General features: G+C 42.6%; 2 protein-coding genes across 13 annotated transcripts in view; one reads left to right on the plus strand and one right to left on the minus strand.

Annotated features, from left to right (window-relative positions):
• trappc11 (trafficking protein particle complex 11) overlaps positions 1-3,468 on the minus strand; it is a 29,592-nt gene extending 26,124 nt beyond the window's left edge. For both annotated transcript variants that reach the window (XM_034543203.1, XM_034543202.1), the window contains exons 1-3: positions 3,100-3,468; positions 2,293-2,521; positions 1,852-2,021 (exon numbers count right to left, since the gene is read on the minus strand). In XM_034543203.1, the coding sequence (XP_034399094.1) occupies positions 1,852-2,021; positions 2,293-2,499 (377 nt within the window). In that variant the 5' untranslated portion in view covers positions 2,500-2,521; positions 3,100-3,468. The remainder of the gene's footprint in view (positions 1-1,851; positions 2,022-2,292; positions 2,522-3,099) is intronic.
• Positions 3,469-4,246: 778 nt separating this feature from the next.
• On the plus strand, positions 4,247-21,699 carry rell2 (RELT like 2). 11 transcript variants are annotated; one of them, XM_034543155.1, is made up of 8 exons: positions 9,630-9,696; positions 10,056-10,106; positions 10,753-10,759; positions 15,238-15,447; positions 16,975-17,037; positions 17,331-17,385; positions 17,528-17,704; positions 17,793-21,699. In XM_034543155.1, the coding sequence occupies exons 4-8, from the start codon at positions 15,252-15,254 to the stop codon at positions 19,651-19,653; spliced, it is 2,352 nt and encodes a 783-aa protein (XP_034399046.1). In that variant the 5' UTR covers positions 9,630-9,696; positions 10,056-10,106; positions 10,753-10,759; positions 15,238-15,251; the 3' UTR covers positions 19,654-21,699. The 11 variants fall into 11 exon arrangements, with proteins under 11 accessions (XP_034399042.1, XP_034399043.1, XP_034399046.1 ...); XM_034543157.1 differs by lacking the exon at positions 9,630-9,696 and adding an exon at positions 9,780-9,842; XM_034543151.1 differs by lacking the exons at positions 9,630-9,696; positions 10,753-10,759 and adding an exon at positions 4,247-4,432.

Here is a 21,699-nt window from a genome sequence, read left to right on the forward strand (position 1 = left end):
TGTGTTTCTTGTGTAGCATAATGTGTTGTGTTTCTTGTGTAGCATAATGTGTTGTGTTTCTTGTGTAGCATAATGTGTTGTGTTTCTTGTGTAGCATAGAGAAGTGTTGTGTTTCTTGAATAGCATAAAGAAGTGTTGTGTTTCTTGTGTAGCATAAAGAAGTGTTGTGTTTCTTGTGTAGCATAATGTGTTGTGTTTCTTGTGTAGCATAAAGAAGTGTTGTGTTTCTTGTGTAGCATAAAGTGTTGTGTTTCTTGTGTAGCATAAAGTGTTGTGTTTCTTGTGTAGCATAGAGAAGTGTTGTGTTTCTTGAATAGCATAAAGAAGTGTTGTGTTTCTTGTGTAGCATAAAGAAGTGTTGTGTTTCTTGTGTAGCATAAAGAAGTGTTGTGTTTCTTGTGTAGCATAAAGTGTTGTGTTTCTTGTGTAGCATAATGTGTTGTGTTTCTTGTGTAGCATAAAGTGTTGTGTTTCTTGTGTAGCATAAAGTGTTGTGTTTCTTGTGTAGCATAATGTGTTGTGTTTCTTGTGTAGCATAATGTGTTGTGTTTCTTGTGTAGCATAGAGAAGTGTTGTGTTTCTTGAATAGCATAAAGAAGTGTTGTGTTTCTTGTGTAGCATAGAGAAGTGTTGTTTCTTGTGTAGCAGAAAGTGTTCTGTTTCTTGTGTAGTATAATGTGTTGTGTTTCTTGTGTAGCATAAAGAAGTGTTGTTTCTTGTGTAGCAGAAAGTGTTCTGTTTCTTGTGTAGTATAATGTGTTGTGTTTCTTGTGTAGCATAAAGAAGTGTTGTTTCTTGTGTAGCAGAAAGTGTTCTGTTTCTTGTGTAGTATAATGTGTTGTGTTTCTTGTGTAGCATAAAGTGTTGTGTTTCTTGTGTAGCATAGAGAAGTGTTGTGTTTCTTGAATAGCATAAAGAAGTGTTGTGTTTCTTGTGTAGCATAAAGTGTTGTGTTTCTTGTGTAGCATAAAGTGTTGTGTTTCTTGTGTAGCATAAAGTGTTGTGTTTCTTGTGTAGCATAATGTGTTGTGTTTCTTGTGTAGCATAATGTGTTGTGTTTCTTGTGTAGCATAATGTGTTGTGTTTCTTGTGTAGCATAATGTGTTGTGTTTCTTGTGTAGCATAGAGAAGTGTTGTGTTTCTTGAATAGCATAAAGAAGTGTTGTGTTTCTTGTGTAGCATAAAGAAGTGTTGTGTTTCTTGTGTAGCATAATGTGTTGTGTTTCTTGTGTAGCATAAAGAAGTGTTGTGTTTCTTGTGTAGCATAAAGTGTTGTGTTTCTTGTGTAGCATAAAGTGTTGTGTTTCTTGTGTAGCATAGAGAAGTGTTGTGTTTCTTGAATAGCATAAAGAAGTGTTGTGTTTCTTGTGTAGCATAAAGAAGTGTTGTGTTTCTTGTGTAGCATAAAGTGTTGTGTTTCTTGTGTAGCATAATGTGTTGTGTTTCTTGTGTAGCATAAAGTGTTGTGTTTCTTGTGTAGCATAAAGTGTTGTGTTTCTTGTGTAGCATAATGTGTTGTGTTTCTTGTGTAGCATAATGTGTTGTGTTTCTTGTGTAGCATAAAGAAGTGTTGTGTTTCTTGTGTAGCATAGAGAAGTGTTGTTTCTTGTGTAGCAGAAAGTGTTCTGTTTCTTGTGTAGTATAATGTGTTGTGTTTCTTGTGTAGCATAAAGAAGTGTTGTTTCTTGTGTAGCAGAAAGTGTTCTGTTTCTTGTGTAGTATAATGTGTTGTGTTTCTTGTGTAGCATAAAGAAGTGTTGTTTCTTGTGTAGCAGAAAGTGTTCTGTTTATTGTGTAGTATAATGTGTTTTGTTTCTTGTGTAGAATAAAGAAGTGTTGTGTTTCTCCCACCTGACAATCTCTACTTTAGTTGCACATTCAGATTGTTTCTCTTTCCACTGTGGGTCGTCCCAGTCCAGTTCGTAGAATAGAACAACCAGAGCTGGTACCAGGTTCAGATGTTTATTCATCCAACCTGTTTTCAGGATGCCTTTGGGGATGTACCACTCATAGGATGTTCGCTAGACAGGAAAACAGAGGGGATACACTGCTTTAAAAAAAAAAAAAAGGTATACATACTCCATTGACTGCAACACTGATCTCACATAAAGCCTTCACAACTCTTTATGTGATTTGATGTGTTCCCACATTTTAGAACTGATGCAGTAATTTGCAAGTGAGCAAAATAAAACTGAAACTGTATTCCAATTTCTTGTCATAGTTTGGGTTTGATGGGATATCATACGGTCTTGATTGTTGATTGACTTCTAGATCACTCTAGCCATTGCTTACCTTTGTGCGACATTTGGGGTATTCATGGTCTCCTGGAAGGACTTTGAAAGAGATAGGAACTCTGTCTGCTCGCCGGTTGGCGCAGAAGGCATCCCAAATGGCCCGATGCACGGCATTGTACACTACATCCAGACCAGTTAGAGCAACAAAGGCCATGGGCCGACAACAAAGCTCTGGAGGAAGCTCCCACTGGGAACCTGCCATCATGTTGGTTTAACAGTGGATACACCTGCACGGGACAGAGCAACATCACTGCAACAGAAACATCTTTCAGGAAAACACATTTCCTTGGATTCTTTTACCAAATACCAGAGTACAGCAAGGTTAAAAAATAATGCTTTTATATCAATCTTCTATTCATTTTCTGTTTATACATTTTGCAGCCAAACTGAACAAGAAGTTCGACTATATAACATTTATTGACAACATGTGTTATTGCGTGCGGGGTATTGTAACGGAATTGCATATGCAATCCTCATCGAAGCACGAAGCTTAAACAGACAGCCTTCATGGACATCAACCTGCAGGTCACAAGACTTGCAGCTAACGCGAAGTAACGTAAAACAACGTTAGGTTGTTTTACGTTACTTCAGACAGACTAAAGCTCGACTGTTGACGAGGAAAACTCATTTATAGACACGTTTATTGTAATGTAAATTGAAGACGCGGATGAAAAAATGATTTGCTATCAAAGTAAATACATAATCGTTAAGACGAAAGCGGAAGTGAGATAACCTAACTCTGCTAACGCTACTGGCACTGATGAAGTAACTACGTTGGATGACGTTACAATAAACAAGAACATACCTCGGTTGCATTACTTCGTGTGAAGTGGTAACGTTGTTAGGTACTGCTAGCTTGGTTGGGTGTGCTAAGTTAGCAGCACTTCATAGGCTGTGTGTAGACCACAGGGGGCGTCTATTGAGCTTAGCGTTAGCCTAACAGATCAAGCTAGTTAGTATAGTGGGTGAGGTTGCGAATCCAACTCGCACATAAACGTCAATGCTCTTTTAGGTCCAGCTCCCTAGTCACGTGTTAGCCACGGCTCAGCGCCGGTTACCGGCGAAGGCTGCTCGCAGAATAGTCAAAGTCGACAGAACGAGAAACAGATAATGTAGCAGCTGTTGCGGAAGCAATAACAAACTAGCTAGTGAGCTACCAGTGGCGGAACTTGAAACACATCCGGTTCGATTTTTCAAAATACTAACATTATTTAAAAACTATTTGCCAATGATTACATACCTGTTTTGTATCAAGCAAGGCAGATGATGAGAAATTAATCCTAATAATGATTATGAAAATAATTAGAACTAAAGTAATAATGATAATCCTGTCTCTTCATAAAGCACGTCATAAAACAATCTGTCACCATCACACAGTGAGCTATAGACACACAGTGGCGACAGATTATAACGAACGCTTTTCAGTATGATATAAGTATATCATAGCCGAAATGTTCGGCCTTCAATAACTGTCAACATTCAAATGTACTACTCATTATCGATATCATGTAAGAATTAAGGATATATTACCCCTCGTTAGTTAATTTTGTCTTAGTGTTTTTCAATGTATGTTCCTGCTGGGACCGATCTTCAAATTGATGAAAGCAAGACATAACATATTTAATTCGGTCTAAAACAGCAGAAAATGGGAATATTTTATTTTGTAATGTAATTGAATGAAATTAATATGTGGGGGGAAATGTTGTACCCTGGGAGGAATTCAGTGAGGCTCTGGTTATATTTTTCTAAAATCAATTAGTCATTTCATTTAGCTGATCATCAGAAAAGCAATGGTTATTTTTCACTATATGTAGGCCTATAATCAATATTTGTTATCGTTACATCGTAAAATACGTTATGGTCTGCGAACATATATGGGTGGAGGGTGAAACCTATAAATAAAATCGGTTATTTGGTCGCATAGTTCAGTCCATGTGAAACTGCGTGGAGCTCAGCTGACTCTCAGTGTGCAGCATGAGTACCCGTGGAGCAGACAGACAGATGCCTCCCAGCCTCCTGCCATTCTGCCCCCTCAGCAGACAGCCCCATCCTCTTGCTCCGAGCAGAGGACGCAGAGTCGGCTCCAGCCATGGGACCGCGTCTCAGCAGCCTGAACACCGGAGCCTGTCTGACTGAAGGTGCAGTATCCTGGCTAGATATCTCTGTTTTGTGGTGTCTCGGGACCAGTTGTCTAAGTCTAGCTTACTGACTCATTCAGTAGCCTATGTCACCTTCAGGGCTCGCTGTGTGCTCAGTGTTGGACCGCTTTCCTTTGGGTGAGATGGCAGTGTGCCGGTGGAGATGGAGATGACGCTGGTCCTGCTATTATTGACAGGGAGGGAGGACGATGATGATGAGGAGGAGGAGGATGCAGTGAATCGATGTGACTGAGGAGGTGATCGCTGTCCCGTATCCTGTGCAATTAGGGGCATCTTTACATATTCTATTTTTGTATGTATTTATTTATTCACATTTGCAGTTTGTGTGCACATTTGAGGATGATGTTCTTAACCCCATTTGATTGGGTACATTTTTTCGGTTTGCGCTATGAATTTATTTGACCATTACAACTGAATACATAATTACTAGCCTATTTATTATAGAGTAGGAATACATTTATTCATTGTACCTGCTTATTCCTATTTGATCATGGCTGTGGAGGCTATATCCTTGCTGTCTGGAGGATATTCCACTTGCATGCATTGAGCAGAAGGCAAGGAAAGAAAACAAATAGGCCTACAATGGAATCTTCTGTTTGCAGTTAATGCAGCAGCCTTCCTTAAACATACAGGAAGTGATGAAACAAAGGTCGCCTCCCATTTGTCTGATTTGTACTGTGCCTTTCTCATGCAACTGAGGACTAAATAAACAGCATAATAACAATAATAAAGTCACATGGATTATGGAGTTGACTGGTTCAAGCTGTCACATTCAGTTCAATACCAAACTAGGCCTGTACCCATACGACATCCCGGGACCCTCACATCGGTTCAGAAAAAACTTCCCAAAAACTGCACTGCACTGCAGCAGGACCGTTCACAGAATTATCACAGCATTAATGTTTCTGTGGTCTTTTAATAAGCTATTAATGAGAAAGTAACTGTCAGTGAGAGCAAATTCAGTTAGTGACAGTGGTAATTCAGTGTAGTTACTCACTCTGTAGAGTTGACTCATTCCAACATGTACTGAACATCTCATGTCCTTTCAAACAGGGTAGAGTCAAAGATGTCCATCACCCAAGGGAGTCCATTGTGAACTCCACACTGACATGTTAAGAACATGCAAAGCCAGAAGCCTTTCACAGGGTGGCAATAGTGCTAGTAACGGCACCACGTGCCGCCATTAAACATCTGACATTTAATAACACCCAATAACTCTGCAGTAAAAAAAATCAGGTTAAAACCCCATTGAACCAAATTTATGATTTGTGATATTGGGCTGTATAAGTAGACATGACTACTCATGTTAAGTTTATAATGTTACCCTTTTAACATTTTGATCTTAACACATGAAGAGAAAGGTGTGATGGAACATTCATTCACTTTGAATCAACTTTTCAATTTGACCATTCACATTCACTGTATGGCTTTGCTGCACCACCACAGTCAATGGTGTTCAAAAAAGGTGCAGCAACCCCACCCTCTGTCCTCTGTCCACATGCGTACACACTATTTTAGATCCCTGTGATGTCACTTCTCTGACGTAATGACACACACACACACACACACACACACACACACATACAAGCACACCAACATTCCCTCCTTCACTGCTAAGCAACGCAATGCAGCCGTAAAGCACTGCACACACACACACACACACACACACACACACACACACACACACACACACGTCAAGGTCATGATGATGATGCTGAGTCATCTCTCGGCTTCTTTCAGCTCTGTGCCTCTTTAAGCTGCAAGTGTGTGTCAGGTAGAGAGACTGGGCATGCGTTTCCTCTATTCTTTCACATCCATGGTCATCAATTGAATATAACAATAAGTGATTTTGTTAGGTTGAACATTGTATAACGATATAATTACGCTGGTTCATAAAAGTTGTGTCCGCCTGGGCCATTGTTTAGAATACACTCCAGACAAGATATTCCTTTGAGACGATTATTGAAAGTTGATGAATAAGCGTGTGTTCCGGTGATTAATTAAAATAATCAGTACAGTCTATGACCAAATATAAACAAATATATACAGGTCTACAGTGCAACAAAGACTTTACATTTCTGTGAGACATAACTTCAGCATAGTGGGAAAGCAGATTTCTGACAGTTACATTTCTGACATATCTGTTCCAACATTGATTTGCAAGTAAGTAACATGTAACTGGAAAATGTGTAGAAGCAGATCCAAAGATTGCTGATCCTGAAGATTTGGATTTAGATTTTAATCTTCCCAGTGGCCCAATGATCCTGGGAGCTATGTTGTCCAGGGCATCAGCCCCTGGTAGGGTCTCCCAAGGCAAACAGGTCTCGGGGGAGAGCCCAGACTAAGAGCGGTTCAATAAACCCTGATGAATAGCAGCCCACGGACTGAAGCTACCTTGCCCGGACAAGGGAAACCGGGGAACCCTCCCGGAGCCAGACCCAGGAGGGGAGCTCGTCGGCGAGCGTCTGGTGGCCGGGCTTTCGCCCATGGGGCCCGGTCGGGCTCAGCCCGAAAAAACACCATGGAGCAGCAGTCACCCTGTGGACCCACCACCCACAGGCAGAATTATCGGGGTCGGGTGCTATGTAGACCGGGTGGCGGGCCAGGTGGGAGACCTGGGCAGGCCGATCGCCGGCGGCATAGACTAGCTCTAGGGACGTGGGACGTCACCTCACTAGCGCGGAAAGAGCCGGAGCTGGTGCAGGAGGTGGAGCGGTACCAGTTAGATATAGTTGGGCTCAACTCCACACACAGCATGGGCTCTGGAACCAAGCTCCTGGAGAAGGGTTGGACTTTCTGGAGTTGCCCAGGGTGAGAGGCGCCGGGCGGGAGTGGGGATACTCACGAGCCCCCGGCTGAGCGCCGCTGTGTTGGAGTTTTCCCCGGGGAACGAGAGGGTCGCCTCCTTGCGCCTACGGGTTGCGGGGAGTAAGGCTCTGACTGTTGTTTGTGCTTATGCACCGAATAGCATTTCGGAGTATCCGGCCTTCTTGGAGTCGGTGGGAGGGGTCCTGGAAAGGGCGCCGCCTGCCGACTCCATAGTTCTCCTGGGAGACTTCAACGCTCACCTGGGCAATGACAGAGAAACCTGGTGGGGCGTGATTGGGAGGAACGGCTTGCCCGATCTGAACCCGAATGGTGTTTTGTTGTTGGACTTCTGTGCTAGCCACAGTTTGTCCATAACGAACACCATGTTCGAACATAAGGTGGCTCATAAGTGTACCTGGTACCAGAACACCTTAGGCCGGAGATCAATGATCGACTTTGTAATCGTATCATCTGATCTGCGGCCGTATGTCTTGGACACTCGGGTGAAGAGAGGAGCAGAGCTGTCAACTGATCACCACCTGGTGGTGAGTTGGATCAGATGGCGGGGGAGTCGGCTAGAAAGACCTGGCAAGCCCAAACGTGTAGTGAGGGTGAACTGGGAACGTCTGGCAGAGGATCCTGTCCGGGAGGTCTTCAACTCCCACCTCTGGAAGAACTTCTCACAAATCCCGAGGGAGGCTTGGGACATGGAATCCGAGTGGACCTTGTTCAAAGCCTCTATTGTGGACGCGGCTGCTCGGGGCTGTGGCCGGAAGGTCATCGGTGCCTGTCGTGGCGGCAACCCGAGAACCCGGTGGTGGACACCGGGGGTGAGGGAAGCTGTCAAACTGAAGAAGGAGGCCTTTCGGGCCTGGCTGGCCCAGGGGTCTCCTGAAGCAGCTGACGGGTACCGGTGGGCCAGAAGGGCTGCAGCTGCGATGGTTGCGGACGCTAAAACTCGGGCATGGGAGGAGTTCGGGGAGGCCATGGAGAAGGACTTTCGGTTGGCCTCAAGGAAGTTCTGGCAAACCATCCCACGGCTCAGGAAGGGAAAGCAGGGTCTACCCCAGGCTGTTCTCAGCAGGGGGGGGGGGAACTGCTGACCCGGACTGGGGACATCGTCGGGCGGTGGAAAGAGCACTTTGAGGAACTCCTAAACCCGGCCAACATGTCCCCCGGAGCGGGAGATCGACAGGTGGATCGGTGCGGCTGCAGCAGTAAAACAGGCGCTGTACCGGTCCGTCTTGGTGAAGAGGGAGCTGAGCCGTCCATTTACTGGTCGGTCTACGTTCCAACCCTCACCTATGGTCACGAACTCTGGGTCGTGACCGAAAGGACGAGATCTCGGATACAAGCGGCCAAAATGAGCTTCCTCCTTAGGGTGGCCGGGCTCAGCCTTAGAGATAGGGTAAGGAGCTCGGACATCAGGGGGGAGCTTGGAGTCGAGTCGCTGCTCCTTTGTGTCGAAAGGAGTCAGCTGAGGTGGTTCGGGCATCTAGTTAGGATGCCTCCTGCCCATTAGAGGTTTTCCGGGCATGTCCAACTGGTAGGAGGCCCCGGGGAAGACCGAGGACACGCTGGAGGGATTATATCTCCCGGCTGGCCTTGGAACGCCTCGGGATCCCCCAGAATGAGCTGGAAAGTGTTGCGGGTGAGAGGGAAGCCTGGGTCGGCCTGCTGAACCTGCTGCCACCGCGACCCGACCCCGGATAAGCGGGTGATAATGAATGGATGGATGGATCTTCCCAGATAAAATTGCTGAATTTGATTATTTCAAAAAAATGTACCCAAGATGTTCAATTTATGTAAACTTTATTAATAATCAGTTGAATGAAGTGTTGCCAAATATTGTTAGGCTACACTTTAAGGAAAAAAACTGGACAACTGCTGTAAATGAAAACGTACCTAATACAGGCAACATGTTGACAAAGTCTATTATTTGTAATTGTACAAACAGAAAGAAATTTAAACAGGTTCCAACAGAATAGAGATATTGTCCACTAAGTTTAGGGAGAGGCAAATATTTTGTTCCTACAACTGAGTGTGTGGCTACTGAATCTAGAAGGAAAACAATTTAAAATCCAACTACTATCAAAATAGTTTCTGGTAATCTTCTAAAACGCTCAGTGGTTATTTTGTAGATGTTCCTGCAACTGTTCTAAATGTCTGATTGCATCCTGTATCAGTTTCAGCTGTTCAGCTATGTGTGTATGTGTGTGTGGTGCGGTTAGTGGTGCAAGCTTTTCTTTATTACATATGCTGTGTATGTATGTAACCTCACTTCCATTTTTGGCTGCAGGAGGATGCCTCCCTCTCTCTCGGTATGCCCCCTCTTTGTGGGTTCCGTCAGACATCTGCCGTCTTTGTGCTCCTCGGGAGTGTCAGTCACCCCTCTGTGGACACTCGGCAGCCCAATGGCCTCTCTGGTGGCAGAGGTAGGGCTCGTCTCTGCCTATTGGTGGGCCGCGTAATCCGCGACCTTATCCTCTGCCTCTTCTTCTGCCTCATCTGTCTTGGCCTGGACCTCCGTAAACCGTGCTGTGGTTGTCCCATGGCCATGGTCTGGACAGCCTGGACAATGGCCAGTGGAAAGCCCACTGAGGCACATTTTTCATTTGTGATTTTGGTCTATATAAACTGAATTTAATTGAAATTGAAGCTCTTATCTTGGACATGTTAATTTTGTGCGGGAAATGGCTGTCTCTGGTAGCTGTACAGCGAGAGCATGGCTCTGTATGGACCGTTGTCTGCATGGTCTCAGTCATTGTTGCTTTGTCTTCTGTTTTCTTGACAGGTATCTCCAAAACTATGCAACTCGCACCAAAACAATCTAGATTGATAACAGGTAAGAGCAAAAATATGTATTTTTGTGTACAGTACCATGTGAAATAATATGTTAGTTGCTACAGACCAACTGTACTGTGAATAAATGGAGCTGAGCATTGGATTTAATGTATTAATCATCAGTATACCACTTTGTGTCACTTGCTGTGAATTACAACATTTATTTAGATTTCACAAAAACGGTGACGTAAAATGAGTTGTTTTGTGGTGAGTGCTAATGATAGAGTATGTAGGCCTACTATCAATGCTTAACCACCCTAAAACATTTCTGAGGGAGAAAATGCTGATAAATGTGTGTGTGTGTGTGTGTGTGTGTGTGTGTGTGTGTGTGTGTGAGAGAGAGGGGCGTTATTGGACACTGATAAGCCAGCGGGAGGGCAACACTGATAAGCTGCTATATGTAAACTCAAAGTCTCTACACTGTGTGTATGCATGTATATTCTGTTATGTGTCGTATACACCCCCCCCCCCCCCCCCCCCCCCCCCCTGTACAGGGGGGCACACTGTCTGCTGGTTTTAGCTTCTTATCCAATGCACACATGTTTACATTGTTTATCAACCAAATCTCAACAGCTTGTTTTCTGTGTTTTCTTTGCCATCCCACATTGACTTTCACATGTTCGGATGTGTCCACCGTTGACTGGCAGGAACTTGGTAAGAACTATCTATTTGCCAGCTATCAGACATAAACACAGATGCTACAAGGTATCTGTATTTTGCAAGGCCTGTGCATTTTAAGGAGTTTATAGCTGTAGCAAAATTACACAAATTGCATATTTAAAAAAAGTCTTTAAAGTACGTACATCACAACAAGATATTGGACTATACAGTGTGCACGTCATGCACATTATGGTAGCTGTTGATGTCTGTTCACCTTTCTTTCGTTAAGCAGACTACTGGCCTTCTTTTTTGGGGTTTAATGTGTTGTACAGTGTTTTGCCCAGATAGAAGTGAATACTAAGTTGCTGAGGCAATACCTGGATCTTTTTTTTTTACAATTGAATTTACTTCGGAATATGCATTGTTTAATCAAGAGGACTTAAAATTACATTTTGACACAAAGCTGGACTTTGTGTCAAAAAAGTTATTAAATTATTAAGTTATTAAATTATTACCTCACTTAATAAAGTGAGGTAATAATAAAACATTATCTTTTCACTTGATAAATTCCATATGTGTACATTCTTAAACACATTTGCATTTAATCAAACTGTCACAAACCAAGTGGCACACTGACACTGACGGATGCAGACTCCTGTTGGACTGGTTTATAATCTAGCCTTGACCACATGAGGCTCGGACACGGCTGTGTGATTGTGTTTGGGAGCCAGTCAGACATGGAAATTAAATTTACACTTTTGTTTCTGTCATTCGGCTTAGGCTTGTCTTCCTCTTAGCTGCACACAAACTAAACTGGTGAACCTGTTGCACGGGGGACAGAGAGAGATAGACCTCCTTTAATTGGTTGTATCAATCTTCTTCTCCAATGTCCCCCCTAACCCTGAACCTCAAGGACTTATCTGACAGCACCTGATAAATGGTTGAGTGTGAGAGACTGTAAGGGCTTGAATTGGGGTGAATACAAATAGGACAGAGCTTTTAGTTCTGTCCCACTGTGTTTGAGTGCTCTCTCGCAGACATTTTGAGCCCTTTATGAATACTTCAGTACATTTGCATTTCTCCAGACTTTCCTGAGGAGACCTACAAAAAAAGGTAAACAAAGAGGATGGCACATGGGTGTGTTCATTTTGTTGGTCAGAGCTCGAGCACAATGCGTCTTGTGTATCCAATTACTTATTTTATCTTCTTTCAACCACACCTTTACACAGTGGAAGGTTACCTCCGCAACCTTATACGGTCCTTCCCAGCGGGGAGCCGTCCAGTTGAATCTGGCTACTTTCCTCAGTACCCAGTCATCCACTTCCACAGGAGCACCCTCCCCTTCTTTTCCTTTGAACAGGATCTCCGTCACCTGTTGAGAGATACTCATGACAGTGTTGTTTAACCTCCTCATGTAATCTGATATTTCAATATGCTGGTGTTGCAACTGACTCACTGTGGTCGGTAAGGTAGAGGTCAGTGGACGTGGCATTTTCCTACCCGTAAGTACTTGTTGACTTGTTTCTAACTTAGAGTTTGGACTTGACCTAATTTCATACAGTACTATTGGGAGAGCCTCAACCCAGTTCAACTTAGTGTCTGCGCATACTTTCCCTAGTCCCTCTTTTATGGTCCTATTTGCCCTTTCTAGCAGTCCATGAGACGCTGGATGATATACTGCTCCAAACTTATGAGCGATGCCAATTGTTGTCTCTATTTCTTGTAGTTCTGTATTCGAGAAATGAGAGCCATTGTCTGATCTTATTACTTCTGAAATGCCAAATTAAGGTATGAGTTCCCTTATTAACCACTTCACCACATCTGCTGCCCTCTCTGACTTTGTGGGGATAGCTTCTGAAAATACCTTTTCCCTTCAACGCGGTTCCCAATTTCCATGTCTGTAAAATCTATGACTACTTCCTTCAATGGAGCTTTGGGGCGGGAACGCTTCCTAACCCTGCTCTCAGAGCCACCTTTCACAGGTCTGGACATAGTATTTAGTTATTTCCTTCATGAATGGATGCCACCAATTCTGAGAAAGCAATGTCATCATCCTACCACTTGCACCATGTCCTCTGCTATGTGCTGCCTGACACAACATGTTCAACATACCTGCGAGGGCTACTACTTTTCCTTCATGGTTTCTCCATATCCCTTCCTCATCTTTTCTCACCCCCTTTTCCATCCAAGCCTGTTTCTCTGTTGGTGCTGCCTGTTCTTGCAATCTTCTGATGTGGTCTGAGTCTAATCTGTCCTTCTCTGGTTCTTCTGTTTCCTGCATCATCTGGTTCTTGGGTCTGTACCCTGCTGTGCTCTTAGCTGCTTGGTCTGTTGCATTGTTCCCCTTCACTATCTCAGAGGCACCTGTCTGATGTCCTTTGCACTTCATCACTGCTACTTGTTTGGGTTCTTTTAGGGCATGATAAAGGTCCAACAAGTGTTTCACTGGGGAACCATTACTGGTCACAAAACCTTTTTGTCTCCAATGGCACAGGTCTATGTGTACTGCTTGTAGGGTATATTCTGAATCTGAGTAGACATTCACTCTGTTTCCCTTCGCTGTCTTACATGCTTCTGTTAGTGCTGTTAATTCTGCTGTTTGTGGTGGCGCTGGTTGTGGAACTTTGCCTGTTCTTACTATAACCCAGCCCCAGGTGCTCTTCTTACTACCGCATAAGACGCCACTATCTCTCGGTCTAGTGTCTCATGGCTGTGTCCATCGCAGTAGGAGGTGTCGTCTAGTTCAGTCAGTGGCTCATTCAAGGTGTGGTGCAACTTAATTTCATGGTCCGTTGCCTCTGCACATACATGCTCGTCCCCATTGCCCATCTGTGTTGCCATGTTTTTAGCTGAGGCCTCAAAATGTACGTGTGTCTTAGTCAAAAGGCTTTGCAGAATTACCTGCCTTACCGCGGAGAGTGTGAAACGTTTGACTGTAGAAACGCCACTACTCCGTGTGTGGAATGTACAACAGTCTGGTGCTCCATCATTAGATGGGCTGTGTTTATCAGTGCCTTCCCTATGGCCTGATAAACACCCCAGTGTGTCTGACACACATGGGGTGTTCTATTTCCACATTGTCTAATTTCCCACTGTAGTACATCAAAATTCTCCTATCCGAGAGATGTAAATTCATCCATAAGGAGAGAGAGAAGAGGAGATAGGTGCTCAGTGTGTCCTAAAACATACCCCAGCAGCCTATAAGCCTATAGCAGCATATCTAGGGGCTGGACCAGGGCAAACCTGATTCAGCCCTAACTATAAGCACTATTAAAGAGGAAAGTCTTAAGTCTACTGTTAAATATGGTGACTGTGTCTGCCTCCCGGACTGAAAGTGGAAGCTGGTCCAGGAAGGAGGGCATGCGGGAACCTCTCTTTCTTACATTCTTTTCTTTTAAATATCTGAAAGCTCACTTTATATGGATCTATCTTCCTCCCTTTCTCTGTTTCCTAGACCTACTCTTGATGTTGACCAGTCTGCAACAGAAGGCTTGATGATGGTTTGAACCAACCACGAAGCCTGTATGTTTTTTTAAACTCATACTATGCCTCTGTCTCAGTTGACTGAGGTGTTACTACTGGCTTAAATCTTCTTTATTATACTCAGAAAAACTCTCCATAACATTTTCATTCATGTATTTTGAAGTATCACACGCTGTACGGAAACTGTATAATTTAAAATAACAATTTTTACATTCGCTTGAGGTGATTTTAGTTTGATCAGTCATCTCAGTTGTCTTCCTGGATATTCCCATATGCTTTGTAATTTGTCATTTTGGGCTATACAAAATTTGGTCTATACAAAATAAACTGAATTGAATTGGTCTCCCGACAGCATTAAACATGGCCAATTCTAGAAGTCATAAAAGAACAATTACTACTTGCCATATTGAAACAAATTCTCAATCTTTCTATTGCACATGAATTAGATGGACAAAGCAACTTTCCAGTTACATTTTCCAGTTCACAACAACCTCTCTCTTAATCCATTTACTGGCTGATACCCATGTGTAAAGCGTTGTCTATACTCGAAGTTCTGAGAAAACTACGCTATTGCCAAGTTTATCCGCTCCAAACCAATTGTTAGATATGCGCCTAATACATTTCTTTTTTGTCAAAAGTTAGCTTAAAATGTGAAAAATTGAAGAGAAACAATGCTATCGACTGCTCAACTTATCCTAAAGACAACAGCGGCATTCATTATTTCTCCACCAATATAGCTTTTATCTTGTTATTACAAATCTTACATTTTATATATCTCTGTGTTTGTAGTAAGTGGGTTGTACCAGCCGTTGTATTACGTGAGAATACAACAGCTACCAATACAGAAAAATATGAGACATATGACACATTTTGTATCAATTGAAGAGAAATAACTCCCATTATTTTATTTATCTAAATCCTAAAAATCCTCTTAAAGGACTGAGAATCAATTAAAACAGTCTCACCTCAACATGTTTTCAATTTAATAGTTGAAACTCTGAAAGTACCTGGAAATGATAAAATCTAATCTTTCTCTCTTCATGACTCAGACCAAACCTACATTATGACGGAATTAGAAGCTTCTGGGGTGGTGGATCATCCCCCACCCTACATAATCTTTGTGGTGGTCTTCCTCTTCTTCCTCACCGGACTGCTCGGCTTTCTCGTCTGCCACCTGTTGAAGAAGAAGGGCTACCGCTGCCGCACTGGAGACATGGACGATGAAAAGGAGGAGGAGAAGCTTGGAGGAAACGCAGACGGTGGGTTGAGAATAGACAAGGAGGTCACAAGTACTTAAAGGGACACTCAACAGATTTCATTCAGTTTACTAGTCTTGGGGAGTGCTATTCAGCCTCTGCATAATGTCTGTGGGCTCTGTATAAGTATTGTAGTGTCACAAAGGACTTGAAGACCACACATTTATAGCAGAACGTCTGCGTGTTTAAAGGAATAGGTAATTACTAGACAGTGAGGGTGCACTAAAGTACAAATACGGTATTCATAACATAAATACTGGCTTCCCCTTTTTTGGTTTTCCATTGACAAAAGTTGTGGAAACTACCTGGTACTTTATTTGTATCACTTTGGTAGAGGTACCAAGCAGGCTGAGCCAATACTAAAAGGAGCTATAATACTGCAGACTACGACAGGGGACATCCTGCACAAACCTGCCATTTTTAAAAAGCAAGGCCACCTACAATAGCTACATACATATTTATTTACTTGATCAAAATATTTTAAAAGTGGCATCCCACAAAACCAGGCATGGTCAATTGATTAGGTGCAGACTCTTTGGTTGCCAAGCACAAGAACACACTGTGTGTGTGTGCCATTGTGAAGATGATGCAGTTGAAAACGAAATCAAGAAAACTACCTGGCACCAAAAGTGTGTTGAGTATAACTTAGTTGAGCTGTACCATACAATTGAAATAAGAGCTATATTTTCACTCAACAACCTGAGTAGACTGCAGGATCATAAACAAGTCTCTTATCGTTACTTGAATTTGAAATTGGCATCAGCCCTTTCCGACAAAAGTTCCTTGTTGTATCTCCAGTTTTACATTTTTGTTGGCGTCTTTGTGTAAATGACCCTTCATCCTGGCATGTTTGTTTTCTTACGGTTAGACACGTCCTCAACACGCCCATTCCCTTGCTTTACATTTGTCCGGTCCAACTCATTTGGACATTTTTGTATTCTCACGCACTCTTCTGTTTAATGTTTAAGTTCAGGGTTGCAGTGCATGTGTAAAAGGTACTTCTTTCCACCTCTTTATCTCTCTCTCTCTTTCTCTCCTGCTCTTTTTTCACCCACAACACTCACTACACGAACACTCACAACACTTTGTGGTCTTCTTTGAAGTCTCTATCACAAGTGCTCTCACACAAACTGATTTAGTCAAACATTAACTCACTTTGATACATAAAACTGTATATGCACACATATGAACATTCTCACACTTGTATACACAAAAACACATACGCTTACACAGTTAAAGATAGTACAACTTGGACTTCTCTGAAAGGCATAATATCTATTTGATAGTACTGATCATTATACTCAGAGTGGACTATTTGTAGTAATACTCACCACACTGAACAATACTCCATTGTACTGAGGGATAGCTCTAACCTTTTGTCTCTCTCTGTGAAGTTGAGTGAACCAACCCTGTAACCAGTGTTACCGACAGGCAGACAGACATGTCTGTTTAGGCATGGTGTTTGGCTAGAGGGACTGCAAAATGTAAAAGATGAGGGTTCAATCTGTTTGTTGTTCTGTTGTGTTTCAGATGAGGACGAAGAGAACCAGGACACAGTGGAGCAGATCCTCAAATGCATTATTGAAAATGAAGGTGACCAAAGAATTGCTGAATAGTAGTTTGGATTATATATCGTTTAATTTACTTCAAGTTCAAATTAAAAGTCATCAACATTCATCTATTTACTTCATTGCTGCTATGCTGTTATCTGTATCCAGATCCTGTTTTGGGAATGATAAACGTGATGAATAAAAATGATACACATACCCTGCAGTACATAATGCATTTGCCCTGCAATTTTATTCTGATCAGAGGAGATCAGTATGTATCTACCAGTACTTAATTAGTGTGACTCTTTCATGGGTTCTTCCTGTTGTTTCCTCCAGCTAACATGGAAGCTTTCAATGAGATGTTTGGAAACCATGCGCAACATGACCCCAGGTAAGCTCATCCTACAATCTGTTTGAGTGTTATACATTGTGTGTCTGATGACTGCATGGTAATGTCACAAGGACACAAATCTTTATATTTTAAGAATAAGAATAATGTTCATGGTAATGCTAATAATAATGTTGATGTCCAGGTTGCGTAAGGAGTCTGTTGGTGGTGTTCCTCCCCATCACCACACAGTCCACTCAGGCTCCGCCCACAACTCCTGTCACCTCTGTGCCCAGGTCCGATCTAAAAAGGGCCGAAGACAAAGTCGACCCCCCCGCTTTAAACAACGACCAGGAGAGCAGACTGTCTTCTCTGTTGGCAGGTAGCAAAGAATGCAACCACTTAAGGAGAGAGTAAGTTCGGATAGAGTGGCAGAAATATTTAATCCTGAATGTACCAAAACCTTTCAGGTTCCGGGTGACGCACACTGATAAGAAGCTCCACGGAGGTCCTAATCCATTGGTCAATTCAGGAGACCAGCTGGACCAATCCCAGGACAGTGAGGAGCCTAAGGAAGGCGGGTACAATCTAAGAAGCATGTTCAAGGATGTCCAATCACCTTCAGAGGGCTCTACTGTGAACGTGGGGAAACGCAGGAAGAGTGTAACCATATTTGGGTTAAGGCGGGGTAGCGACCCCGTTGGCATTAAAGTAAAAGAAGGGACCGGAAGGGAGACCGGAGGTATTAGATTCGCTATTCAGCAGCAACCTGTAGTGCTGGAGGAACTGTTGCAGGCAGAGAACATTGAAGTTGCTAATGGAAGTGATACTAAACCTGGTATCAAACCTGAAACCAAGCCCTCAAAGAGTCAAACTCTCGCTTCACCTCAACATGTGCCTAACATTTTAGGTTCTGTTAATTCTCCCTCTTACCAAAGTAAGGATCTGGTGCATGCTCTTAAGGATGGCTCTAAACATAGACCTAGTGCTGAACCTGGTACCAACCATATGTTCAAACTTTCCATTGGGACTTCTGTAGCTTCTGCCCCGAGCTCTCTTCCCATTCCATCTCCTGCTTTATCTGAACATTCATTTAAGACAACAGAAAAACAAGGCAATGTTGTTGAGGATAAGGTGTTAAAAAAGGAAGAGGCATATGATCCTGGTCCACTACAGACCTCTACACCCATTGCCCCAATTCCTGTATCCATTCCAGGTTTCACTCCTGTCATTCCTATTGGTCAACCTGAACCCTGTTCGAGCCCAGGTTGTTCAGTTACTGAAACTCCCCGTGACCCAAGCTTCAGCACAGATCTGGAATCAGGTTTTGGTGCAAGCCTAGCTTTAATAAGCTTAGGTTCATCTCCTCCATCTTTGTTACCAATCAAGACCCCATCTTCATCCTCTTCATTAAAAATGCCCATCTCACTGGTGGGGGTCACACCAAGCCCCAAACTAAGCTCAAGAAATACACCATCAGAGGCTGGAAAAACAGCCTTTTCCTCAAGCCCCAAACTCCCATCAGGCACAGCGATGTCTAGCCAGGCCCCTGTTCTATCTTCATCATTTAGAAAAAGTACAAGTCCATTACAAGCACCAATTCTCTTACCTGCTCTTACTGCTAGCTCCAAACTTGACACCATGCCAGTTTCACCACAAACCCCCTCTTCTTCTACAGCGGACCACAACCTGTCCTTCAGAAGTTCACCTCGTCTGACTTTGAAGTCAGGAAGTGTGGTGTCTGTAGCATCTATGACCAGAGGGGATATGATTTCTTTAAAGGAACAAGAGCTAGAAGTAGCCAGAACCCTGAAGACGGAAGAAAAAACTGAAATAACGAGAGTAGGGATTCTGAAAACAGTTATACTTTCACCAGTTGAGGGACATTCTAAAGGTTCTGCCCTTTACTCTCCCACTGAAAACAGACTGAGCAGTTTGCCTCTGTCACCTTCCAGTCCACTGTCCCTCTCCTCACCTATAGGAAGCAGAATAAACAGTGTGACCATCATCAAAGCCAGCCCAGACAGCAAGAGAGAGTTTTCTGTTGTCACCCTGATGGAGCAGGAAGTATCCTCTACTTCAATAAAACAACAGAAAGGAGCAACTTCTGAACTCAGGGTTGAATCAGAAAAAGGAGATGAGATTTGTGTTTCAGGTGTTGGACATCGTGAAAGTCAAAATGAAGAGACTCCTAGAGCAGAAGTTAAACCAAGGGTGAGCCAAGAGAAGGATGATATGGTGGAGATGGAAGATATTAGGGACTGCAAAGTGACACAGGTGGAAGAAGAAGAGAGGGTGGAGGAGGAGTTGGAGAAGATGGTGACAATTTAGTCAAGTGGCACTCTTTACTTAGGAAAGGGAATGTAAAAATAATCAAATTAAGTAATTATGAACATGCCTTTAATTATGTAACCACAACAGTGAATATGTTGCTGCAAAACTGGACTGGCTGGTTAACTGACCAGCCAGTCCAGTCCATCAGATTATCTTCCACAATATAATGGAGGTTGCATGTTTTAGCCTTTTCATCACAAATCACATATACTTTACATCATAGCTAACCTTTTTTGCAGACCATGTGTTTTACATTTTTTAATTGATTTCACAGGCAGGTCACGGAGTAGTTCCCCTTTGACTAAATGGTGATCACAGTTGGCTAATAGGTGCTTAATTTTCTTGCTAACGACCTGATTACATTTGAATCTTTAACCAGAGCTGTCTGATTAATTAATTGATTGGAAACCATCATGATTAATTATTGATGTATAAATGTGCTCAGGGCTTGTGAATCAAGATGTACAGCACAAGCACACAGGATAAACAGTCACTCAATGGGCAGCTTGGCCATTGGAGATGTCTCAGTTTTGTAAATATGCAATATGCTTCTTTGCTATATTGTCGTAGCTTTTGGCAAGTACAGTATATAGCCGGGTAAAAAAACTGTTGATTGATGACAACCAATCTCACTTACAACTTCCAACACATGGTCAGTGCCACTCGGTGTCTGATACCGACACACCAACGCACCTTCAGCACCTGCACGGAACACACCAGGCTTTCAACTAACTCCAATGTAAGTGTGTCGGTATAAGACGGTCAGTGGAACTGACCAAGCGCAAAGTCCAACTTTGACTTATGTTACCTCACTTTTGTTAACTCACAAATGCGCTGTTAGTTAAGTAAACAAGTGAGTTAACAAGCATTACAAATTGTTTTATTTATTATTTATTTTACTTATTTTAAGTTGCCTAGTAAACTTAAAAACGGCATGTAACAAGCAGAAACAGAAAAGCCTTCCTTCACACATCCACAACTGATGCTCGTGGGGTAACTAGAGCATCATAGTTTGAAGCGTAAAGCCACTGACCAAGTGTTGGTATTTTACGGCTGACATTTAAGTCCACATTTAATTCTCTTTTTTTGTTGCACTGTTGTTGTTGGTGTTATCTTTTATGAGGTTATTTTGTAACAGTACAACCTTTTTCCATAAATATTTCAAAGGTATTCTCAAAACCTTAAGAGTTTTGCCTTGATGAATATTATTGTCATGTTGAACTCCAAACCTCATCATAGCTTGAAGCGTAGAGCCACTCACCAAGTGTTGGTATTTGACAGGTTAGGAGTAAAACTGTGTTGCCTATGAGAGTGTACACTTATGGATGTTCACAATGGCCCCACAGATTCACCCCGACCTGCACAGGTTAGTGCTAGTGAAGACATAAGGACTTGATCTCTCACTGGCTTCCGACCATACAACTACAACCAGTTGTTTTGAACAGGAATCTTATTCGGTGGTGGACAAGTGCTTTCTTTTCTTATTACTACCAAAGACCCTGTCAGCAGTCATTGATGTAACCAAAGAGAGTAGTCTAGACCAGTATAGTCTTATGTTCTTATACAAGTGTAATCAGACATGTCCATTAGTAAATATATTATATTTACTGTATAGCAGTCACTCCAGTCACAGTAGTTTGTGAAATGTATTCAGAAACAGTTTATGTTCTGCTTGTTATTCACAATACTTTTCTCTTCTCAAACTGTCTTGTAATGTGTTCAACATGAATTAAACCAGGATAGTCCAAAAACAATGATAACAAGTGATGGGTGGCAAGTACAGCCATATACTTTGTACTAAGTACTGATGATAGTAGTATAAATCAGTACATGCCAAGGCATTACAGTGGAGGAGCCCCATATGTGAAATAAGCTCTCAGACCTGACACTTACACAGAATAAACTCTGCTGTCCTTAAAGCTGTGAAACTTAAGAATTATGTATTTTCAAGTATAACTTGCAACGCTTCTACAGTAGAGAAGAGAATCATACTCATAGTTACAGGTGCATGATGTTATACATAAACTATCCACAACTTCACCA

Source organism: Cyclopterus lumpus, chromosome 10 (genome assembly GCF_009769545.1).
Source record: "Cyclopterus lumpus isolate fCycLum1 chromosome 10, fCycLum1.pri, whole genome shotgun sequence".
NCBI classification, from domain to species: domain Eukaryota; kingdom Metazoa; phylum Chordata; class Actinopteri; order Perciformes; family Cyclopteridae; genus Cyclopterus; species Cyclopterus lumpus.

Bases quoted from the DNA above. Each gene is read 5' to 3' on its own strand.
- rell2 (XM_034543150.1), top strand. From the start codon at position 10,645: ATGTTTACATTGTTTATCAACCAAATCTCAACAGCTTGTTTTCTGTGT. The intron at 10,760-15,237 runs GTAAGAACTATC...TTCATGACTCAG, and splicing joins CGTTGACTGGCAGGAACTTG to ACCAAACCTACATTATGACG. The intron at 17,038-17,330 runs GTGACCAAAGAA...TGTTTCCTCCAG, and splicing joins ATGCATTATTGAAAATGAAG to CTAACATGGAAGCTTTCAAT.